The sequence below is a fragment of the Anabas testudineus genome, chromosome 9 (genome assembly GCF_900324465.2).
Source record: "Anabas testudineus chromosome 9, fAnaTes1.2, whole genome shotgun sequence".
Lineage (NCBI taxonomy): Eukaryota > Metazoa > Chordata > Actinopteri > Anabantiformes > Anabantidae > Anabas > Anabas testudineus.
The window spans coordinates 21062514-21082011 of NC_046618.1; the positions used below are offsets into that span (position 1 = coordinate 21062514).

The window sequence follows — 19498 nt, forward strand, 5'->3', positions numbered from 1 at the left end:
AAATGTTAAATTAAAGTTAATATAGCAGTTAAGATTAAATCTTCTCTGAATCACTGTGTGCAAGGAGTGAAATGACAAAGCAGCAGTGATCATGGACTATTTAGTGTGAGTGTGTCCAGAGAAATAGTCACTTCTGATCAATAACCTTTGACCGAGACCTTGCAAAACTGTCAACTTAAGGTTTGTCAGTGAAGCAGCAATAAAACAGATAATCTGCTGATAATTCTAGTCAAATGGGAACACTGTTAACCTACTCTACAGCTCATTACCACTATGAAATATCAAAATACTATGATTGAATTTAGAGTTTGAGCCCATCAAACAGAAGATTTCCTGATATATGCTTAAGCCAAATCTGATGTTTTTCTATTACTATTATTTATTGGATGAATCATGAGCTGAGTTATTGTTTTGCTGCTGCTTTTACAGTAGTTGATTTACTGCTAGTATTTTCTTAATTTTATCACCAACCAGACGCCGATATTAATCATTCATGTTATTGACCATAAACAGTAAAAACAACACAATGTAAGTTAGCAACAATAAAAAATAACTAAAACAAACAAATAATCTTTCAATAAAGAATTATCAAAGAAAAAAAATGCAGAAAAAAGTGTTCTGTGACCACTGACAACAAATTACAAAGCCTATCACTGAAAGTAAACAGTAAAAACATTAACACTTTGGATATAATTTTACATTTAGTCATTTAGTTATTTTTATCTAAAGCGACTTACAAATGAGGTACAAGAAAAAAAAACAGTGTTTGACTGATAAACATTGTTTCAGACACAGAGACACTGAGTAAAGACAATGAAATGACACAAAATCTAATCTGTTTTAGAGAAAAAAATAAACTGTAAAGAGTGATGAAGTTCATGTATAATAAACTTCAAAGAATCATCATGTTAATAAATCACATCTCTGAACATCACAGAGAAATCTCAGTTGGACACATTTTGATTTCAGTGGTTTTGGCATGACCACTTTCTCCAACACTGAAATATGGGAAGAGTTTCTCAGTGAAAGTTTCTCTGTAAGTGTAGATGTGAGTCATGTCTTCAGGGTCATAGAAGGACACCTCCCCCCTGTCATAGTCCAGCTGGACTCTGATCCTCTGGAGACTCTTCTTCACTGTCACAGTTTCACCAGAACCATCAGTGTATTTTCCACTGTGATACATTAAACACCAGATTCCATATTTTGGTGAAGCAAGACACTTTCCCTTCCTATCAACTGACTCTTTAACCAAACCCACATTCCAGTCAGGATGATCTCCAACCTCCACCTCCCAGCTGTGTTTCCCTGAGCTGAAGCCCTCAGAGCCCATAATATTAGCATAGTTAGTGTTTCTCTCTGGATTATCAGGAAGCTGCTGATGAGTGTATCCACGTCTCACACTGGTCAGATCATCAGACAGATAGAGCCATCCACTTGCAATGTTTGGGTCCAGAATGACAGGACTGAAATGGACCTTGTCCTTCATGTTCTCCCAGACTCTGAAGGACAGGTTCCCCAGGTGTTTGGCCACATCTATCAGTGCTCCTGAGAGCAGCTGTGGATCTGACAGTGAGCTCTGGGCTCTGGCTCTGGTCTGAGTGGCTTTATAACTGCTGAGGAATGGCACGTTGTGTTTGTGCAGCTCTTCTTCAACAGCACAGATACTGTCTGACAGAGAGGAGATCTGCTCCTCAATCCTCTTCATCTCTCTGCTGATAGTCTTCCCCTTCTGGTCCTCTTCCTCCCTCAGAGCTGCCAGTCTGGACTCCTCTTCCTCTTTCAGGAACTGCTGGAGCTTGTTGAACTCTGCTCTGATCTGCTGCTCTGTGGACAACAGCTGCTTCTTGGAGTGCTGAATCATGTCATTGTAGGTTTTCTCCACTTGTTTGTATTTGTTCCTCTTGTCCTGTAGAGACTTTAAGTCCGATTTCAGCTGCTCCTTCAGGTCACTGACTGCTTGTTCTACAGGAACCACTTTGTGAGTGTGGTGCAGAGAAAACTCACAGACAGTACAAACAGCTCTATCTTCATCCTTACAGAACAATTTAGGTTCTTCTTGATGTTTACTACACACAACCTCCATTTTCTTCTCTTTCTCTGTCTCAGATGATCCAGTTTCCTGTCTCCCAGCAAAAGAATCAGCCAGTCCCTTTAGTGCAAAGTTTACTCCCAGTTCTTCTTTTGATGATTTCCTTTTACAAATGGGACAGTTTTTGTTTTTAGCTTGTTTCCAGAATTGTTGCAGGCAGCTTGAACAGAAGCTGTGGTTACAGCTCAGAGACACGGGATCTCTGAAAGTCTCTGAACACACATGGCAGCTCAGGAAACTTTCCAGAACAGCTCTCTCAGCCATTTGTTCTACTGTATTCTTTAACAACAAGACTCACCACATTACTTTCTCTTCACTTTATCCCAATCCTCCAGATATATGTTTGTCAGGAAAGAACTCCCACCCTGTAATGGTGTCTTACTTCTTTTCAACAACAGCTGTCATGATATATGTTTTCTATCCAGCAGGTGGTGGTGTTAGGATGTCATTTATTTAGAGCTCAATCTGTTTCTCTTAATTCAAAAACACATTTCCTATGAAGTAGTAGTAGGTTTGCTATAGATAAGAACAACTAAGTAAAAATAACACAGTCAAAACTATGATCTGTTGACATTTTAGATTTTTGCTTTAATAAAACATTTATTTTTCAGCTACTGTAACAGGACACCGTATCTTCTAAAGGCCACGCTGTCTTCATTCAGTTGGACTAAATATAGAACACTACATAGATGTACAAAAATAGAAACTGAAAAGGTTTAATTCCTCTGTCTTCTCCTTGCTTAAAATCTCTCATGTCAAGTGGGAAAATATGTGGTGAATATGTTTTCTAATTATCTTCAAGCAGCACTAAACTAAACTCAGTAACATTATTCATTTTGTTTCATCATTTTGTTATAGTTCATTTGAACCTGATAGAATTTCTTTTAATTTTCAGCTCATTTATTCTCTTTACCCTCCTACTCACAGTATTGATGATGATACTGAAGCTTATCTCATTAACTGCAGAGCAACTGACAAATAATTCAGTTTTTAATTTGACTACATCTAAATGCTCATTCACTGTCTTAAAGACTTAACTTCATCAATAAAGCAATGAAATCCGCAGCAGGTGATGATGAAATCAAATAACTTAACATGAACACACTGATTTCTTATTGCTGTAACTTGTAGCTTCAATTTTTAAGTAAATTACAGACAATAAATGTTTCTGAACTATTTGTCTATCTACTTTATTAGGATCTTCATTCTGTATTATTGTAACTTGTTTCTTTTCTTGAACTTTTCACAAAAAACATCTCATGATTATGAACTGACGTACAAGTAAACGTTTCACCATTTAACTTCTCCATCCTGTCAGACTGTGGCTCAGCAACAGGTTGAAAGAGTTTCAATAAGAAAAAAACACTAAAAAGTTGAAATGTATTTCTGTGTTTTGTAAAAACATATTAGCATATTTGTCTGTATAACGTCTTATTTATACCTCTAAATTAACACTACTAAATTTGTAACGTCAAGAAAAACTGCTGGTGATTTAAATTAAGCTTTGGCAAAAGTTCAATAAGGAAGATTTGGCTGTATTTGAGCACCTGATAGTCTGAAACATCAATCCGGCTCCCGGCCTTCAGAACTTCCAGCTCCAGGTATCGGCTGATGCAACATACGCTCTTGATCGCACACCTCCTCCTTCCTTTGCTCTCTCAGATGTGGAAACACTGGCTTCTGGCGATCCAGTGGGTCTCAAGACAAAAGGTCCAAAATATCATCCCTCCCAGACACACCTCAGCCGAAGAGGAGAGCTGTTAGCGCAGTCAATCTCCCATTGCTTCTCACAGCTACTCTGACTCTGCAGGCAGTCCTGTCTACTCTTCACTCCATTAACGCCTGTCTGCAGACGCTGGAAAATGCCAATTCTGTTTCTACTGCCAAACAGATCCCCTCAGCTCTTCTAAACCAGTTTCTTTTTCTGACCCAGTCTCTGTGCCTCAGCCTAACCATTCACCACTTTGCAGTCACCTCTCTCAAATGACCTCGTCTACATAGGATGTAGTCCACCTGTGTACTCCTACCCCCACTTCTGTATGTCACTCTATGTTCCTCTCTCTTCTGGAAGTAAGTGTTGACTACAGCCATTTCCATCCTTTTAGCAAAGTCCACCACCATCTGTCCTTCCAGATTCCTTTCCTTTACACCAAACCTGCCCATCACCTCCTCATCACCTCTGTTGCCCTCACCAACATGCCCATTGAAGTCTGCTCCAACAACAACTCTCTCTCCTCTGGGGATACTCTCTATGACCTCATCAAACTCACTCCAGAATCTCTCCTTCTCTTCTAACTCACAGCCAACCTGTGGCGCATACCCACTGACTACGTTCACCATCACCCCTTCAATTTCTGTCATTTCTTTTCACCTCTAGGACATTGTTCACAAACTCCCCCTTCATGATCACTCCTACCCCGTTTCTCTTCCTATCCACACCATGGTAGAACAGTTTGTATCCTCCTCCAATGCTACGTGCCTTGCTGCCCTTCCACCTTGTCTCCTGCACACACAGAACATCTACCTTTCTTCTCTCCATCATGTCTGCCAGCTCTCTACCTTTCCCTGTCATCGTGCCAACGTTAAGAGTCCCTATTCTCAAACCTATGCTCCTGCCTTTCCCCTTCTCTCTCTGACCACGAACCCTTCTGCCTCCCCTCTTTCTTCGACCAACAGTAGTCAAATTTCCACCGACACCCTGTAGGTTAACAGCATCGGTGGCGGTCGTTGTTAACCCGGGCCTCGACCGATCCGGTATGAAAGTCTTGTGGATGATTCGCATGGTTATTTTGGCAATTTTTACGCCGGATGCCCTTCCTGACGCAACCCTCTCTATTTATCCGGGCTTGGGACAGGCACAGAAAAGACTGGCTTGCAACCCCTGTGGCTAGATTAGACAACATAACTTTTAGTAGTTTTAAAAATAAAATAAACAACTGCTAAAAGACAATTGATGCCATAACCACAAACTCATGCAAGCTGCTGTTTATGCATAGTGCAACTTTTTTGCTTTTGAAAAGTTTAACACATCCTATGTGTCTTCTCCTGTTAGTCTAGTGTTGCTCTGTCACTGTGCTTTGTGTATTTAACTGTGACCTGCCAGTGAACTGTAGATGCAAATTAGCTTTAAGCTATATCTGGTACAACATCGTGGCAAAATGCATGTTTAAAATTGTCGACTTAGCCCCTCACAAATAAATAACAAAATGTTTTAAAACTGAATGGACTTAGCTTTTTCCAATTTCAATAATTTACAATTATAAAAGATTTAAAAACAAAACTGTATTTATTAGTGTCCGAGCCCCAGGTTGTTAAAAATTGTAACTTGCTGTTTTCAAGAAGTTAAGCAAGTAAATCCCAAAAGGACACAATAAAATACTCCTGGAACTCCTTTTAAATCAGTTTATTTAATATTTGTTTATTTACATATTTACAGTAGTACAGTACTTTTGTAATTGTTAATGTTACATCATTTATTTTTGACACAAAATTTGAGAGAATACAGTGGGAAAGATTCAGTTCAGATTGTCACAGATGTTTAATAGCAGTTTTCAAAAACCTGTAATTTATTAACTTATCAAATGTTAAATTAATGTCAATATAGCAGTTAAGATTAAATCTTCTCTGAATCACTGTGTGAAAGAAGTGAAATGACAAAGCAGCAGTGATCATGGACTATTTTATGAATGTGTCCAGAAATATAGTCACTTCTAAACAATAACCTTTGACCAAGACATTGCAAACTGTCAACCTAAGGTTTGTCAGTGAAGCAGCAATAAAATAGATAATCTGCTGCTAAAAAGGGTTAGGGTTAGAACCATGTTTTTCAAATTAAAACAGAAAGCTCAGAGAAAAGCAGCAGTCAAATTAAATAAACACTTATTAAACAACAGGAGCAAATATTCTGTTGAAATACAATAAAAAGTAAAGATGGTATCAGAAGCAGGAGTTAGCAACAATAAAAATTAACTAAAACAAACAAAACATCTTTCAATGAAGAATTATCAAAAAAAAAAAAAAAAAAAAAAAAAGAAGACAGAAAGTAAAAATTAAAAAGCAATAATTTGTAGGTCCAATTTTTTTTACGATTTCTGATAATATACAGGAAAAACCTTCTGTGACCACTGACAACAAATTACAAACCTTATCACTGAGAATAAAGAGTAAAAACATTAACACTTTGGATTAAATTTTACATTTACATTTAGTCATTTGGTTCTTTTATCCAAAGCGACTTACAAATGAGGTATAAAAAAAGAAAACAGTGTTTAACTAATAAATATTGTTGCAGACACAGAGACACTGAGTAAAGACAATTAAATGACACATGACACAGAATCAAATCTGTTTTAAATAAAATATTAAATTGTAAAGAGTGATGAAGTTCATGTATGATAAACTTCAAACAATCATCATGTTTATAAATCACATCTCTGAACATCGCAGAGAAATCTCAGTTGGACAGATTTTGATATCAGTGGTTTTGGCATCACCATGTTGTCCAAGATTAAAATAGGGAAAGAGTTCCTCAGTGAAAGTTTCTCTGTGAGTGTAGATGTGAGTCATGTCTTCAGAGTCATGGAAGGACACCTCCCCCCTGTCATAGTCCAGCTGGACGCTGATCCTCTGGAGACTCTTCTTCATTGTCAAAGTTTTAGCAGACCCATTAGTGTATTTTTCACATCGATGCAGTAAACACCAGAATCCATATTCTGGTGAAGCAGGACACTCTCCCTTCCTGTCAAATGACTCTTTAGCCAAACCTACATTCCAGCTAGGATGATCTCCCACCTCCACCTCCCAGCTGTGTTTCCCTGAGCTGAAGCTCTCAGAGCCCAGAACAGTGCTATATTCAGTGTTTCTCTCTGTATTATCAGGAAGCTGCTGCTTTGTGTCTCCACGTCTCACACTGGTCAGATCATCAGACAGATAGAGCCATCCACTTGCAGTGTTTGGGTCCAGAATGACAGGACTGAAGTGGACCTTGTCCTTCATGTTCTCCCAGACTCTGAAGGACAGGTTGCCCAGGTGTTTGGCCACATCTATCAGTGCTCCTGAGAGCAGCTGTGGATCTGACAGTGAGCTCTGGGCTCTGGCTCTGGTCTGAGTGGCTTTATAACTGCTGAGGAATGGCACGTTGTGTTTGTGCAGCTCTTCTTCAACAGCACAGATACTGTCTGACAGAGAGGAGATCTGCTCCTCAATCCTCTTCATCTCTCTGCTGATAGTCTTCCCCTTCTGCTCCTCTTCCTCCCTCAGAGCTGCCAGTCTGGACTCCTCTTCCTCTTTCAGGAACTGCTGGAGCTTGTTGAACTCTGCTCTGATCTGCTGCTCTGTGGACAACAGCTGCTTCTTGGAGTGTTCAATCATCTCATTGTAGGTTTTCTCCACTTGTTTGTATTTGTTCCTCTTGTCCTGTAGAGACTTTAAGTCTGATTTCAGCTGCTCCTTCAGGTCACTGACTGCTTGTTCTACAGGAACCACTTTGTGACCAGTGTGATGAGGAAAATCACAGACAGTACAAACAGCTCTACCTTCACCCTCACAGAACAATTTAGGTTCTTCTTGATGTTTACTACATATAAACTCCACCTTTTTTGTTTCTTTTTCAGTCTCTAATTCAGCTTGTTTCCTTCCAGCAAATGAATCAGCCACTTTCTTCAGCGCAAAGTTCACTTCTGGATCTTCTTTTGATGATTTCCTTTTACAAATGGGACAGTTTTTGTTTTTAGCTTGATCCCAGAATTGTTTCAGGCAGCTTGAACAGAAGCTGTGGTTACAGCTCAGAGACACAGGATCTCTGAAAATCTCTGAACACACATGGCAGCACAGGTAATCTTCTAAAACAGCTCTGTCAGCCATTTCTTCTACTGTCCCCTTAACAACAAGACTCACCAAATCACTGTCTCTTCCCTTGATCCCAATCCTTCAGACATACGTTTGTCAGGAGAGAACTCCCACCCTTTAATGGCGTCTTACGTCTTTTCAACAACAGCTGTCATGATATGTTCTATCCAGCAGATGGTGGTGTTAGGATGTAATTTATTTAGACCTCAATCTCTTTCTCCTAATTCATTCAAATTCACTGCTGAGGATGAAACGTAAAGAAATGTTCACTATTTAAAACTTTTTCTCCATCTTATGGTTTTATTAGAAGAATTTTTCCTTATTTTTTTACAGTGACAAGGTGATGATGACATAATTCATGTTTGAGCATGTTTTTACTGAAAACGGCATCAAGTACAGGACATGAAATGGATTTATTGTAAAACTGAAACCATTTAACAGTGGTTTCTTCTTTGTTACCCTTCATACATCATGTTTGAATTACACACATTATCCTACTGACTGATTACATTTGTTTGAAAATCTGAAATATGTTATATATCTAAATATTGTATAATTATATTATATAAACCTTTCAAAGTTAGTAATTGTGCAGTGGAGTCATATTAGTTGAAATGTTATAAGTTTTTCACATTTGATTTATTTATTTATTTATTTTCTGTCTCAACTTTAAGAACAAAAGTGAAAATCTGTAGAACTCCATTAAAATTCTCCAAACTCTATCCCAATATGTCACTTTGTTCCACACGTTTTATAGTAGTTTGATTTGTCAGGTGACTTTACAAATAGAAACTTGAATTAAATGTGATGTCTTTATGTTAAAGAGGTGAAACAGAGATTTAGATCTACAGTGATAAGAAAAAGTCAGTGAACTATTTGTAATTTCCTGGTTTTCTGTATAAACTGGTCATGAACTGTGATGACAGACACAGTGTTGTGTCTTCTCTCCATAATGCTGCTGGTAAATTGTTCTGTGGACTGATGAAGCTGAGGTTGAACTGTATGCAGCTCTACATATGGTGTAAAAAAGGAACTGAAGGTCAACATGAAAACATGATTCCAGAGTGAAGTGTGGTGGAGGAAGGGTAAGGATTTGAGGCTGCTTTGCCGCCTCTGGACCTGGATATATTGACATTATAGAGGGGAAAATAAAGTCCCAAGTTTATCAGTGTGTCTAAGAGGATAATGTCAGGGTGTCTGTTCTATTCAGAGACACAAAATCCACTTTTTGACATCAACCAGTCAGAGCTCAGACCTCAATCCAACAGAGATGCTGTGGAATCAAATGAAGAGAGACATTCACACCAGACGTCCTAAGAATATATCTGAGCTGAAGCAGTTCTGTGAAGAAAAATGGTCCAAAGTTCCACCTGGATCTTGTGCAGGTATAATATTATGTTTGTTGATATTTGTGACTTTGGTGAAGAGTTCATTTACTTTTTGTTGCTACTGTAAATTACTGTGTTCTGAAAAAAATGTAGGTTGAAAACGTTTTAAAAAGAAAAAACACTGATAAGTTGAAACATATTTCTGTGTTTTCTAAAAACATATTTGCATCTTTGTCTGTACAACTTATTTATCGATGTTAACTAAAACTACTAAATTTGTAATGTCAAGAAAAACTGCTGTTGATTTAAATTAAGCTTTGGCAAAAGTTCAATAAGGAAGATTTGGATGTATTTGAGCACCTGATAGTCTGAAACATCAATCCGGCTCCCGGCCTTCAGAACTTCGCAGCTCCATGTATCGGCTGATGCAACTTACGCTCTCGATCGCACACCTCCTCCTTCCTTTGCTCTCTCAGATGTGGAAACACCGACTCCTGGCGATCCAGTGGGTCTCAAGACAAAAGGTCCAAAATATCATCCCTCCCAGACACACCTCAGCCAAAGAGGAGAGCTGTCAGCACAGTCAATCTCCCATTGCTTCTTACAGCAACTCTGACTCTGCAGACAGTCCTGTCTACTCTTCACTACATTAACTCCTGTCTGCAGACCCTGGAAAATGCCAATTCTGTTTTTACTGCCACACAGATCCCCTCAGGTCTTCTGCCTTCTAAGCCAGTTTCTTTTTCTGACCCAGTCTCTGTGCCTCAGCCTAACCATTCTCTAGCTTCAGATATCCCTGCACTATATTCCCCAACATTTCTGACAGACTACATATTAAAATCCTCCAAAGTAAAGATATTAATCTTCTTGGTCTCCTCTTAACATCTCCCTGAGTCCAACAAAAACCCTGTCTCTGTCAACAACATAACTGCTGTTCTAAAGTCTTCTGATCCTCTCCTGGCCAGAGACAAGTCCATCAGTGAATTTCTGGTAACTATTAGTTTACATTTACATTGAGTCATTTGACAGATGATTTATTGTCAGTTTTGCTCTCTTACTCTCACCATGTGGCCTCAGATGATCTCTTCTCCTTCTTGCTCTCTGCCCCACTATTATTGTGTTTTCTGTTGCTTGATTTGTTTGTATCTCATGGATTATCATCCTTAGATCAAATCTTCTGATCTTTCCTTATTGAAATGAAGCTTTGGAAAAAGTTTAATAAGGAAAATTTATTTTGTTTTAAACTCTCTTTCTGCTGAGATTTCCCGCTAAATCTATTCTGTTACTTCCACTTTCCCACTCTGTCAAACTTCCTCTCTTTCAGTTCGTCATTACCATCTCTAACCAATAACAATCCTCCCCACTTTCTCAAGCCAATCAACTCATAGGGTTCATTCTTTAAATATCAGCTGAGAGAGGAAGAATCCTGTTTCTGTCATTCTGCCTTTCAGACCTACGCTAACACAGCCCTCCTCCACCCCATCACCCCCTTATCCTGAAGGGCACTCCAGTCACCCAGCAGTTCCAGCTTCTCTCTAGACCCTGGGAGTTTCTTCCTAGTTCATGCAATGCATTTTTATTCACGACTAACCAGACACTGACATTAAACATAAACAGCAAAGACACCACAATAAAAATCTCATACAGCATTAGATGATCTAAAGACTGGGTTCAAATTAAAGGCTATTAAAACACTTCTTCTTAAACAACAAATCAACAAAGCCAACAATGATCTAAAAATTAAAAAAGAACATGGTTATTGGGTCCAGTGGGTTTATTAAACTAAAAACATCAAAAGGAGAATTATCAGCTTTAACTTGTTAATTTTGGTTCCTGGTGATGTGACAGGTAATAAACTTTATTTTGGACTCAGAGCCAGTGAGTAAAAAAACACATTAAATGATCCAGTAAAAAAAAGATCTTTAAATAAAAGAACAAAATGTGAAAAAAAGTTTTGACTGGAAGTTCAGATTATGAAAAGCTTTTCAAACATTATGTTTATAAACACATCTCTGAACATCACAGAGAAATCTCAGTGGGACAGATTTTGATTTCAGTGGTTTTGGCATCACCAGGTTTAAAAACAAAAAAATATGGGAAGAGTTTCTCAGTGAACGTTTCTCTGTAAGTGTAGATGTGAGTCATGTCTTCAGGGTCATAGAAGGACACCTCCCCCCTGTCATAGTCCATCTGGACTCTGATCCTCTGGAGACTCTTCTTAACTGTGAGAGTTTCACCAACAACATCAACGTATTTTCCACTGTAATGCAGTAAACACCAGATTCCAGATTTTGGTGAAGCATAACACTCTCCCTTCCTGTCAACTGACTCTTTAGCCAAACCCACATTCCAGCGAGGATGATCTCCCACCTCCACCTCCCAGCTGTGTTTTCCTGAGCTGAAGCCCTCAGAGCCAAAAACAGTGGCATATTCAATGTTTCTCTCTGGATTATCAGGAAGCTGCTCATGTGAGTTTTCATGTCTCACACTGGTCAGATCATCAGACAGATGAAGCCAGGGGTTTGCAGTGTTTGGGTCCAGAATGACAGGACTGAAGTGGACCTTGTCCTTCATGTTCTTCCAGACTCTGAAGGACAGGTTGCCCAGGTGTTTGGCCACATCTATCAGTGCTCCTGAGAGCAGCTGTGGATCTGACAGTGAGCTCTGGGCTCTGGCTCTGGTCTGAGTGGCTTTATAACTGCTGAGGAATGGCACGTTGTGTTTGTGCAGCTCTTCTTCAACAGCACAGATACTGTCTGACAGAGAGGAGATCTGCTCCTCAATCCTCTTCATCTCTCTGCTGATAGTCTTCCCCTTCTGCTCCTCTTCCTCCCTCAGAGCTGCCAGTCTGGACTCCTCTTCCTCTTTCAGGAACTGCTGGATCTTGTTGAACTCTGCTCTGATCTGCTGCTCTGTGGACAACAGCTGCTTCTTGGAGTGTTGAATCATGTCATTGTAGGTTTTCTCCACTTGTTTGTATTTGTCCCTCTTGTCCTGTAGAGACTTTAAGTCTGATTTCAGCTGCTCCTTCAGGTCACTGACTGCTTGTTCTACAGGAACCACTTTGTGAGTATGGTGCAGAGAAAACTCACAGACAGGACAAACAGCTCTATCTTCATCCTCACAGAACAATTTAGGTTCTTCTTGATGTTTACACACCAGCTCCATTTTTCTCTCTCTTTCTTCAGTCTCTTGTTGTCTCCCAGCAAACCAATCAGCCAGTTCCTTTAATGCATAGTCCACTCCTGGATAATCCTTTGATGATTTCCTTTTACAAATGGGACAGTTTTTGTTTTTAGCTTGTTCCCAGAATTGTTGCAGGCAGCTTGAACAAAATTTGTGGCTGCAGCTCAGAGACACAGGATCTCTGAAAGTCTCTGAACAGACGTGGCAGCTCAGGTACCTTTCTAAAAGAGCATTTTTTTCCGCCATTCCTGGTAAAGGACTATTCACGTTTGAGACTTACCAAGTTACTATGTCTTCCTTTTGGCTTCTTAAAATACTCCAAATCTGTATTTTCCAGCAAACATTTAACCACGTGTGATGATGTTTTAGCTCGGTTTAACAATGACAAAATCTACTTTCATTTTCACTTCCTGAGTTCATCATTTATCAGGAAATACTGTCATGTTATTTTGTCACCAGCAGATGGTGTTGGTCTGGATGTTTTTCTCAGACAAATAGTACATTATGCAAAAAGGGCTGTACAAATCAACAAAGCAACAAAAAAGTGTCAGCAGAGATACTGTCTGACAGAAACATCTGCTCCTCAATCTTCTTTATTTCTCTGCTGACCCAACAGGGCCCTTAGAGCAAGCATTAGGCAACAGTGAAGAGGAAAAACTCCCTTTTAAAGGAAAAAACCTCCAGCAGAACCAGGCTCATGGTGGGCGGCTATGTGCCTCGACCAGTTGGGGTGAGTGGAAAGAGGAGAGAGCAAAGAACAGCAAGCAATAAAGACAACAACAAGCAGCAAGAACATTGGGCAGGTCAACTGGATTGTGGAGATGTACAGCTCCAGGCCGAGGATACCTGCAGAAAAGTACAGCGAGAGGGAGACAGAGAGGAGGAACCACAACTACAGGAGAAAGAAGACACAAAGTTACTGATGTGCAATGGTGGCATTTGAATAGATAGAGAAGAGAAAAGAGGAGCTCAGTTTATCAGTAGAGGTCCCCCAGCATACTAACCTATGGAAGCATAACTAAGAGATGGTTCAGGGTTTAGTATAATAGATACAATAGTCCAGCCTGGAAGTAACAAATGCATGAACTAGTTTTACAGCATTACCTTGAGACAGGATGCTCCTAATTTTAGCAATATTGCCCAGGCATTTCCAGATTTTTTTTATGTATGAAGTAAAGGAGATATCCTGGTCAAAATATAATTTAGATAATTCCTACAGTATTACTTGACACCAATACTAAGTCATCAAGGGTTAGAATGTGATTATACATAGTGCCTCTGAGATTTTTAGGACCAAACAAAATAACCTCTGTCTTGTATGAATTTAGAAGAAGGAAATTGGAGGACAACCAGGCCTTTACGTCTTTTAAGCATGCTTGAAGTTTGACTAATTGATTAGTTTCTCCTGGTGTCATACTGTAGATAAGTATAGCTGGGTATCATCTGCATAGCAATGGAAATTTATAGTGTTTCCCTAATAATACTGCCTAAGGGGGACATATATAAAGTGAAAAGAATCGGTCCAAGCACAGATCCCTGTGGAACTCCATAGCTAACTTTGCTGTGCACGGAAGACTCATCATTAACAAGCACAAATTGAAATCTATCTGATAGATACACTGTAAACCAGTCTAGTGCTATTCCTTTAACCACAATGACATGTTCCAGTCTATGTAATAAAATGTTGTGTTAAGTTACTGTCTCTTCACTTAATCACAATTCTACAGATCAAACACACCCTGTAATGGCGTTTTACTTCCCCAACAATGTGAAAATCTACTTGGACTTTCTTTCATGAGTTAAATAGTTAATTGAGAAATGCCTTCCTGTTGCTTTGTCACTGTCAGGTGGTATGTCGGTTGTCATGCAGAGCTTAATGTCTTTCTTCTAATTCAGAACTAAACTTTTTCCTTGTGTGGACAGCTGTGTTTTCCAGACACAAATACTACAAAGTATGCAGCATGCTTTGTAAAAGGGGGTAGAAGGGGGTTCCACAAAGTATTGACTCAGGGGGGCTGAATACTTTTGCACACTGCACTTTTCAGTTTTTTATTTGTAAAAAATAAATAAACTCATGTATAATTTTCTTTCTACTTCACAATTGTAGGCAACTTTGTGTTTGTCTCTCACATAACATTCCAATAAAATATATTTATGTTTGTGGTCATAATGTGAGAAAATGTGGAAAAGTTCAGGGGTATGAATACTTTTACAAGCTACTGTAGAAGGAAGAAGACAAATAGTACACACAGGTTACTGAATTTTAAGCACACATTAATTAATGTGTGCACAAGGATTACTTAACTATGTCTTATTTCTAAAAATGGACATTTTGGACTTGCAGAAGAAAGAGTTATATTTTTAATAAATGTGAAAGAAACTCTTCATGTGTGGAGATATTTAAAGAAGGAAAACAAAGAAGACAGAAGACATCCAATAATTTATCTCACAAATGTTCTCCTCACAGAAAAATACTGGTTTCCTATTATCAACAGAAGAGTGGTGACTTAAAATGTGAAAATGTAATAAAGTCTACTGGGAACTGTTTGTGTGCAGAGAAGCACACAGACGGCAAATGCAGTTTTGTTTAAAAATATATATTTTCATTGTTTAAAAGTGTGATTAAAATGTAATAAAATTAAACTAAGAACTTTAAAGTTAACAAGAATGTTAAAAATTAAAAAATAAAACTATTAGTCAAATGTCCAAAACCTAAAGCTAAAGTATTCCAGAAGGAGTATACAGTGACACAGGCTTCTTGTTCTTGTGCGAGAATCTTTCAACTTGTCGAGTATTTCCATGATCTAGATTTTCATGAATCATAGACTGCGATGTTTTATCAACATAAAAGAAAACAACCTCTAAAATTTAAACATAATGTGAGAAATATAAAATCAAACAACAAAAGCAAAGAATGAATGAAAAGAAAGTCAGAAAGTTTGCATGTTTTGCTTATGAGATGTGATCTTTGTCTCCATCTTGTGGTTTTCAAAAGTAAAAAAATATTAAAGTGGCTTTGTGATGATGACAAAATTTAGGTGTGAGCATGTTTTCCTTGAAAACTACATCTAGTACAGGACATAAAACAGATTTAATGTGAAACTTAAAACCATTCAACAGTGTTTTTTTTTTCTTCATACATCATGTTCACATTACACACATTATCCTGCTGAGTGATTACATTTGTTTAAGAATCAATTCTTTAGTGAAAAAAAAAAGTTTGTTATTGTTTGTTTGGACATAAAGATTCTCAGAGTAGAAATACTGAACATGTTATTTTCTGTCTCAATTTTAAGAAGAAAAGTGAAAATCTGTAGAACTCCATTAAAATTCTGCAATCTCTTCTCCAATATGTCACTTTATTCCACACATTTTAAAATAATTTGATTTGTCAGGTGACATTATAAATAGAAACTTGAATTAAATGTGATGATCTGTCTTTATATTGAAACAGAGATTTAGATCTACAGTGACAAAAAAAAGTCAGTGAACTATTTGTAATTTCCTGGTTTTCTGTATAAACTGGTCATGAACTGTGATGACAGACACAATGTTGTGTCTTCTCTCCATAATGCTGATGTTAAATTATTCTGTGGACTGATGAAGCTGAGGTTGAACTGTATGCAGCTCTACATATGGTGTAAAAAGAGAACTGCAGGTCAACATGAAAACATGATTCCAGAGTGAAGTGTGGTGATGAATGATCCAAAGTTCCTCCTGGATATTGTTCAGGTCTAATCCACAGCTACAGGAAAAACTAGGATATCGCTGTCAAAGGTGGTTCAACCAGTTATTAAAACCCACTTTCACTCATGTTTTCCACCCTCACTTTGTAGATTTGATTTGAATTTGTTCAATAAAAAATAAAGATCATCAATGTTTGTGTGACTTATTTCCAAACAACTGTTGATTGAATGACAGACTCTCAACTGAAACAGATCATTGAACTGTACAATTAATAATCTCAGTGACTAATAGTCATCATTCATGTTATTTATCAAAAACAGTAAAAACACCACAATAAAAATCTCATACAGCATTAGATGATCTAAAGACTGGGTTCAATTCAAACTCTACTAAAACAGATTCAACAATGGCTTTAAAAAGAACATATTAGTTGAGTCCTGTGGATTTTTCAAACCAAACTACGTTTTTCAACTAAAGCAAAGAGCAGAGTTCACAATAAATCTATTTTTAAACTCAGAGAAAGCAGCAGTCAGATTAAATAAACACTTATTAACAACAGGAGCAGATATTCAGTTAAAATACATTAAAAAGAAAAGATGGTTTCAGAAGATAGAAAAAAAATATTTCAACAAAGACTTACAAAAAAAAAGAAAGAAAGAAAAAAAAAGAGGAAGATGGAAAATAAGAATTAAAACGCAATTATTTATAGGTCTGTAGTTTTCATAATTTCTGCTAATATATAGGAAAAATTTATGTGACCACTGACAACAAATCACAAACTGTATCACTGATAGTAAAGAGTAAAAACATGAAATGAAACTAGTTTTACTAGTTTGATTGTTAACGTGTCGACTGAAACAGATTATTGAACTGTACAATTAATTCGATTTGACGTCATTTGGTGCTTTTATCTAAAGCGACTTACAAGTGAGGTACAAGAAAAGAATAAACTGTAAAGAGTGATGAAGTTCATGTATAATAAACTTCAAACAATCATCATATTTATAAATCACATCTCTGAACATCACAGAGAAATCTCAGTTGGACAGATTTTGATTTCACTGGTTTTGGCATCACCAGCGTCAAAAACAAAAAAATAGGGGAAGAGTTTCTCAGTGAAAGTTTCTCTGTGAGTGTAGATGTGAGTCATGTCTTCAGGGTCATAGAAGGACACCTCCCCCCTGTCATAGTCCAGCTGGACTCTGATCCTCTGGAGACTCTTCTTCACTGTCACAGTTTTACCAAAACCATCAGTGTATTTTCCACTGCGATGCAGTAAACACCAGAATCCACATTCTGGTGAAGAAAAACGCCCTCCCTTCCTGTCAACTGACTCTTTAGCCAAACCCACCAACCAGTCCGGATGATCTCCCACCTCCACCTCCCAGCTGTGTTTTCCTGAAATGAAGCCTTCAGAGCCCAGAACATTTGCATAGTTAGTGTTTCTCTCTGGATTATCAGGAAGCGGCTGCTTTGTGTCTACACATCTCACACTGGTCAGATCAGCAGACAGATAGAGCCATCCACTTGCAGTGTTTGGGTCCAGAATGACAGGACTGAAGTGGACCTTGTCCTTCATGTTCTCCCAGACTCTGAAGGACAGGTTGCCCAGGTGTTTGGCCACATCTATCAGTGCTCCTGAGAGCAGCTGTGGATCTGACAGTGAGCTCTGGGCTCTGGCTCTGGTCTGAGTGGCTTTATAACTGCTGAGGAATGGCACGTTGTGTTTGTGCAGCTCTTCTTCAACAGCACAGATACTGTCTGACAGAGAGGAGATCTGCTCCTCAATCCTCTTCATCTCTCTGCTGATAGTCTTCCCCTTCTGCTCCTCTTCCTCCCTCAGAGCTGCCAGTCTGGACTCCTCTTCCTCTTTCAGGAACTGCTGGAGCTTGTTGAACTCTGCTCTGATCTGCTGCTCTGTGGACAACAGCTGCTTCTTGGAGTGTTCAATCATGTCATTGTAGGTTTTCTCCACTTGTTTGTATTTGTTCCTCTTGTCCTGTAGAGACTTTAAGTCCGATTTCAGCTGCTCCTTCAGGTCACGGACTGCTTGTTCTACAGGAACCACTTTGTGACCAGTGTGATGAGGAAAATCACAGACAGTACAAATAGCTCTACCTTCACCCTCACAGAACAATTTAGGTTCTTCTTGATGTTTACTACATATAAACTCCACCTTTTTTGTTTCTTTTTCAGTCTCTAATTCAGCTTGTTTCCTTCCAGCAAATGAATCAGCCACTTTCTTCAGCGCAAAGTTCACTTCTGGATCTTCTTTTGATGATTTCCTTTTACAAATGGGACAGTTTTTGATTTTAGCGTCTTTCCAGAATTGTTTCAGGCAGCTTGAACAGAAGCTGTGGTTACAGCTCAGAGACACAGGATCTCTGAACGTCTCTGAACACACATGGCAGCACAGGTAATCTTCTAAAACAGCTCTGTCAGCCATTTCTTCTACTGTCCCCTTAACAACAAGACTCACCAAATCACTGTCTCTTCCCTTGATCCCAATCCTCCAGACATACGTTTGTCAGGAGAGAACTCCCACCCTTTAATGGCGTCTTACGTCTTTTCAACAACAGCTGTCATGATATGTTCTATCCAGCAGATGGTGGTGTTAGGATGTAATTTATTTAGACCTCAATCTCTTTCTCCTAATTCATTCAAATTCACTGCTGAGGATGAAACGTAAAGAAATGTTCACTATTTAAAACTTTTTCTCCATCTTATGGTTTTATTAGAAGAATTTTTCCTTATTTTTTTACAGTGACAAGGTGATGATGACATAATTCATGTTTGAGCATGTTTTTACTGAAAACGGCATCAAGTACAGGACATGAAATGGATTTAATGTAAAACTGAAACCATCTAACAGTGGTTTCTTCTTTGTTACCCTTCATACATCATGTTTGAATTACACACATTATCCTACTGACTGATTACATTTGTTTGAAAATCTGAAATATGTTATATATCTAAATATTGTATAATTATATTATATAAACCTTTCAAAGTTAGTAATTGTGCAGTGGAGTCATATTAGTTGAAATGTTATAAGTTTTTCACATTTGATTTATTTATTTATTTATTTTCTGTCTCAACTTTAAGAACAAAAGTGAAAATCTGTAGAACTCCATATAAATTCTCCAATCTCTTCTCAAATATGTCACTTTGTTCCACACGTTTTATAGTAGTTTGATTTGTCAGGTGACTTTACAAATAGAAACTTGAATTAAATGTGATGTCTTTATGTTAAAGAGGTGAAACAGAGATTTAGATCTACAGTGATAAGAAAAAGTCAGTGAACTATTTGTAATTTCCTGGTTTTCTGTATAAACTGGTCATGAACTGTGATGACAGACAC

The 19498-nt window shown here is 38.1% G+C and overlaps 4 protein-coding genes across 4 annotated transcripts; all 4 read right to left on the reverse strand.

Moving 5' to 3' along the window:
- Positions 1-792: 792 nt before the first annotated feature.
- LOC113150677 (nuclear factor 7, ovary-like) lies at positions 793-2464 on the reverse strand. The gene has a single exon (XM_026343297.1). It carries the CDS (start codon positions 2351-2353, stop codon positions 932-934), a length of 1422 nt encoding a protein of 473 aa, XP_026199082.1. The 5' UTR covers positions 2354-2464; the 3' UTR covers positions 793-931.
- Positions 2465-6360: 3896 nt separating this feature from the next.
- Positions 6361-8068, reverse strand: LOC113150674 (nuclear factor 7, brain-like). The gene has a single exon (XM_026343294.1). The coding sequence runs from the start codon at positions 7949-7951 to the stop codon at positions 6515-6517; it is 1437 nt and encodes a 478-aa protein (XP_026199079.1). The 5' UTR covers positions 7952-8068; the 3' UTR covers positions 6361-6514.
- A 2955-nt stretch (positions 8069-11023) lies between these two features.
- LOC113150681 (nuclear factor 7, brain-like) lies at positions 11024-12828 on the reverse strand. The gene has a single exon (XM_026343301.1). It carries the CDS (start codon positions 12694-12696, stop codon positions 11284-11286), a length of 1413 nt encoding a protein of 470 aa, XP_026199086.1. The 5' UTR covers positions 12697-12828; the 3' UTR covers positions 11024-11283.
- A 2791-nt stretch (positions 12829-15619) lies between these two features.
- Positions 15620-18664, reverse strand: LOC113150675 (nuclear factor 7, brain-like). Its single transcript, XM_026343295.1, has one exon. The coding sequence runs from the start codon at positions 18581-18583 to the stop codon at positions 17162-17164; it is 1422 nt and encodes a 473-aa protein (XP_026199080.1). The 5' UTR covers positions 18584-18664; the 3' UTR covers positions 15620-17161.
- Between the last annotated feature and the right edge of the window lie 834 nt (positions 18665-19498).

Coding starts and splice junctions, on each gene's coding strand:
- LOC113150674 (XM_026343294.1), bottom strand. CDS start 7,951: ATGGCTGACAGAGCTGTTTTAGAAGATTACCTGTGCTGCCATGTGTGT.
- LOC113150681 (XM_026343301.1), bottom strand. CDS start 12,696: ATGGCGGAAAAAAATGCTCTTTTAGAAAGGTACCTGAGCTGCCACGTC.
- LOC113150675 (XM_026343295.1), bottom strand. CDS start 18,583: ATGGCTGACAGAGCTGTTTTAGAAGATTACCTGTGCTGCCATGTGTGT.
- LOC113150677 (XM_026343297.1), bottom strand. CDS start 2,353: ATGGCTGAGAGAGCTGTTCTGGAAAGTTTCCTGAGCTGCCATGTGTGT.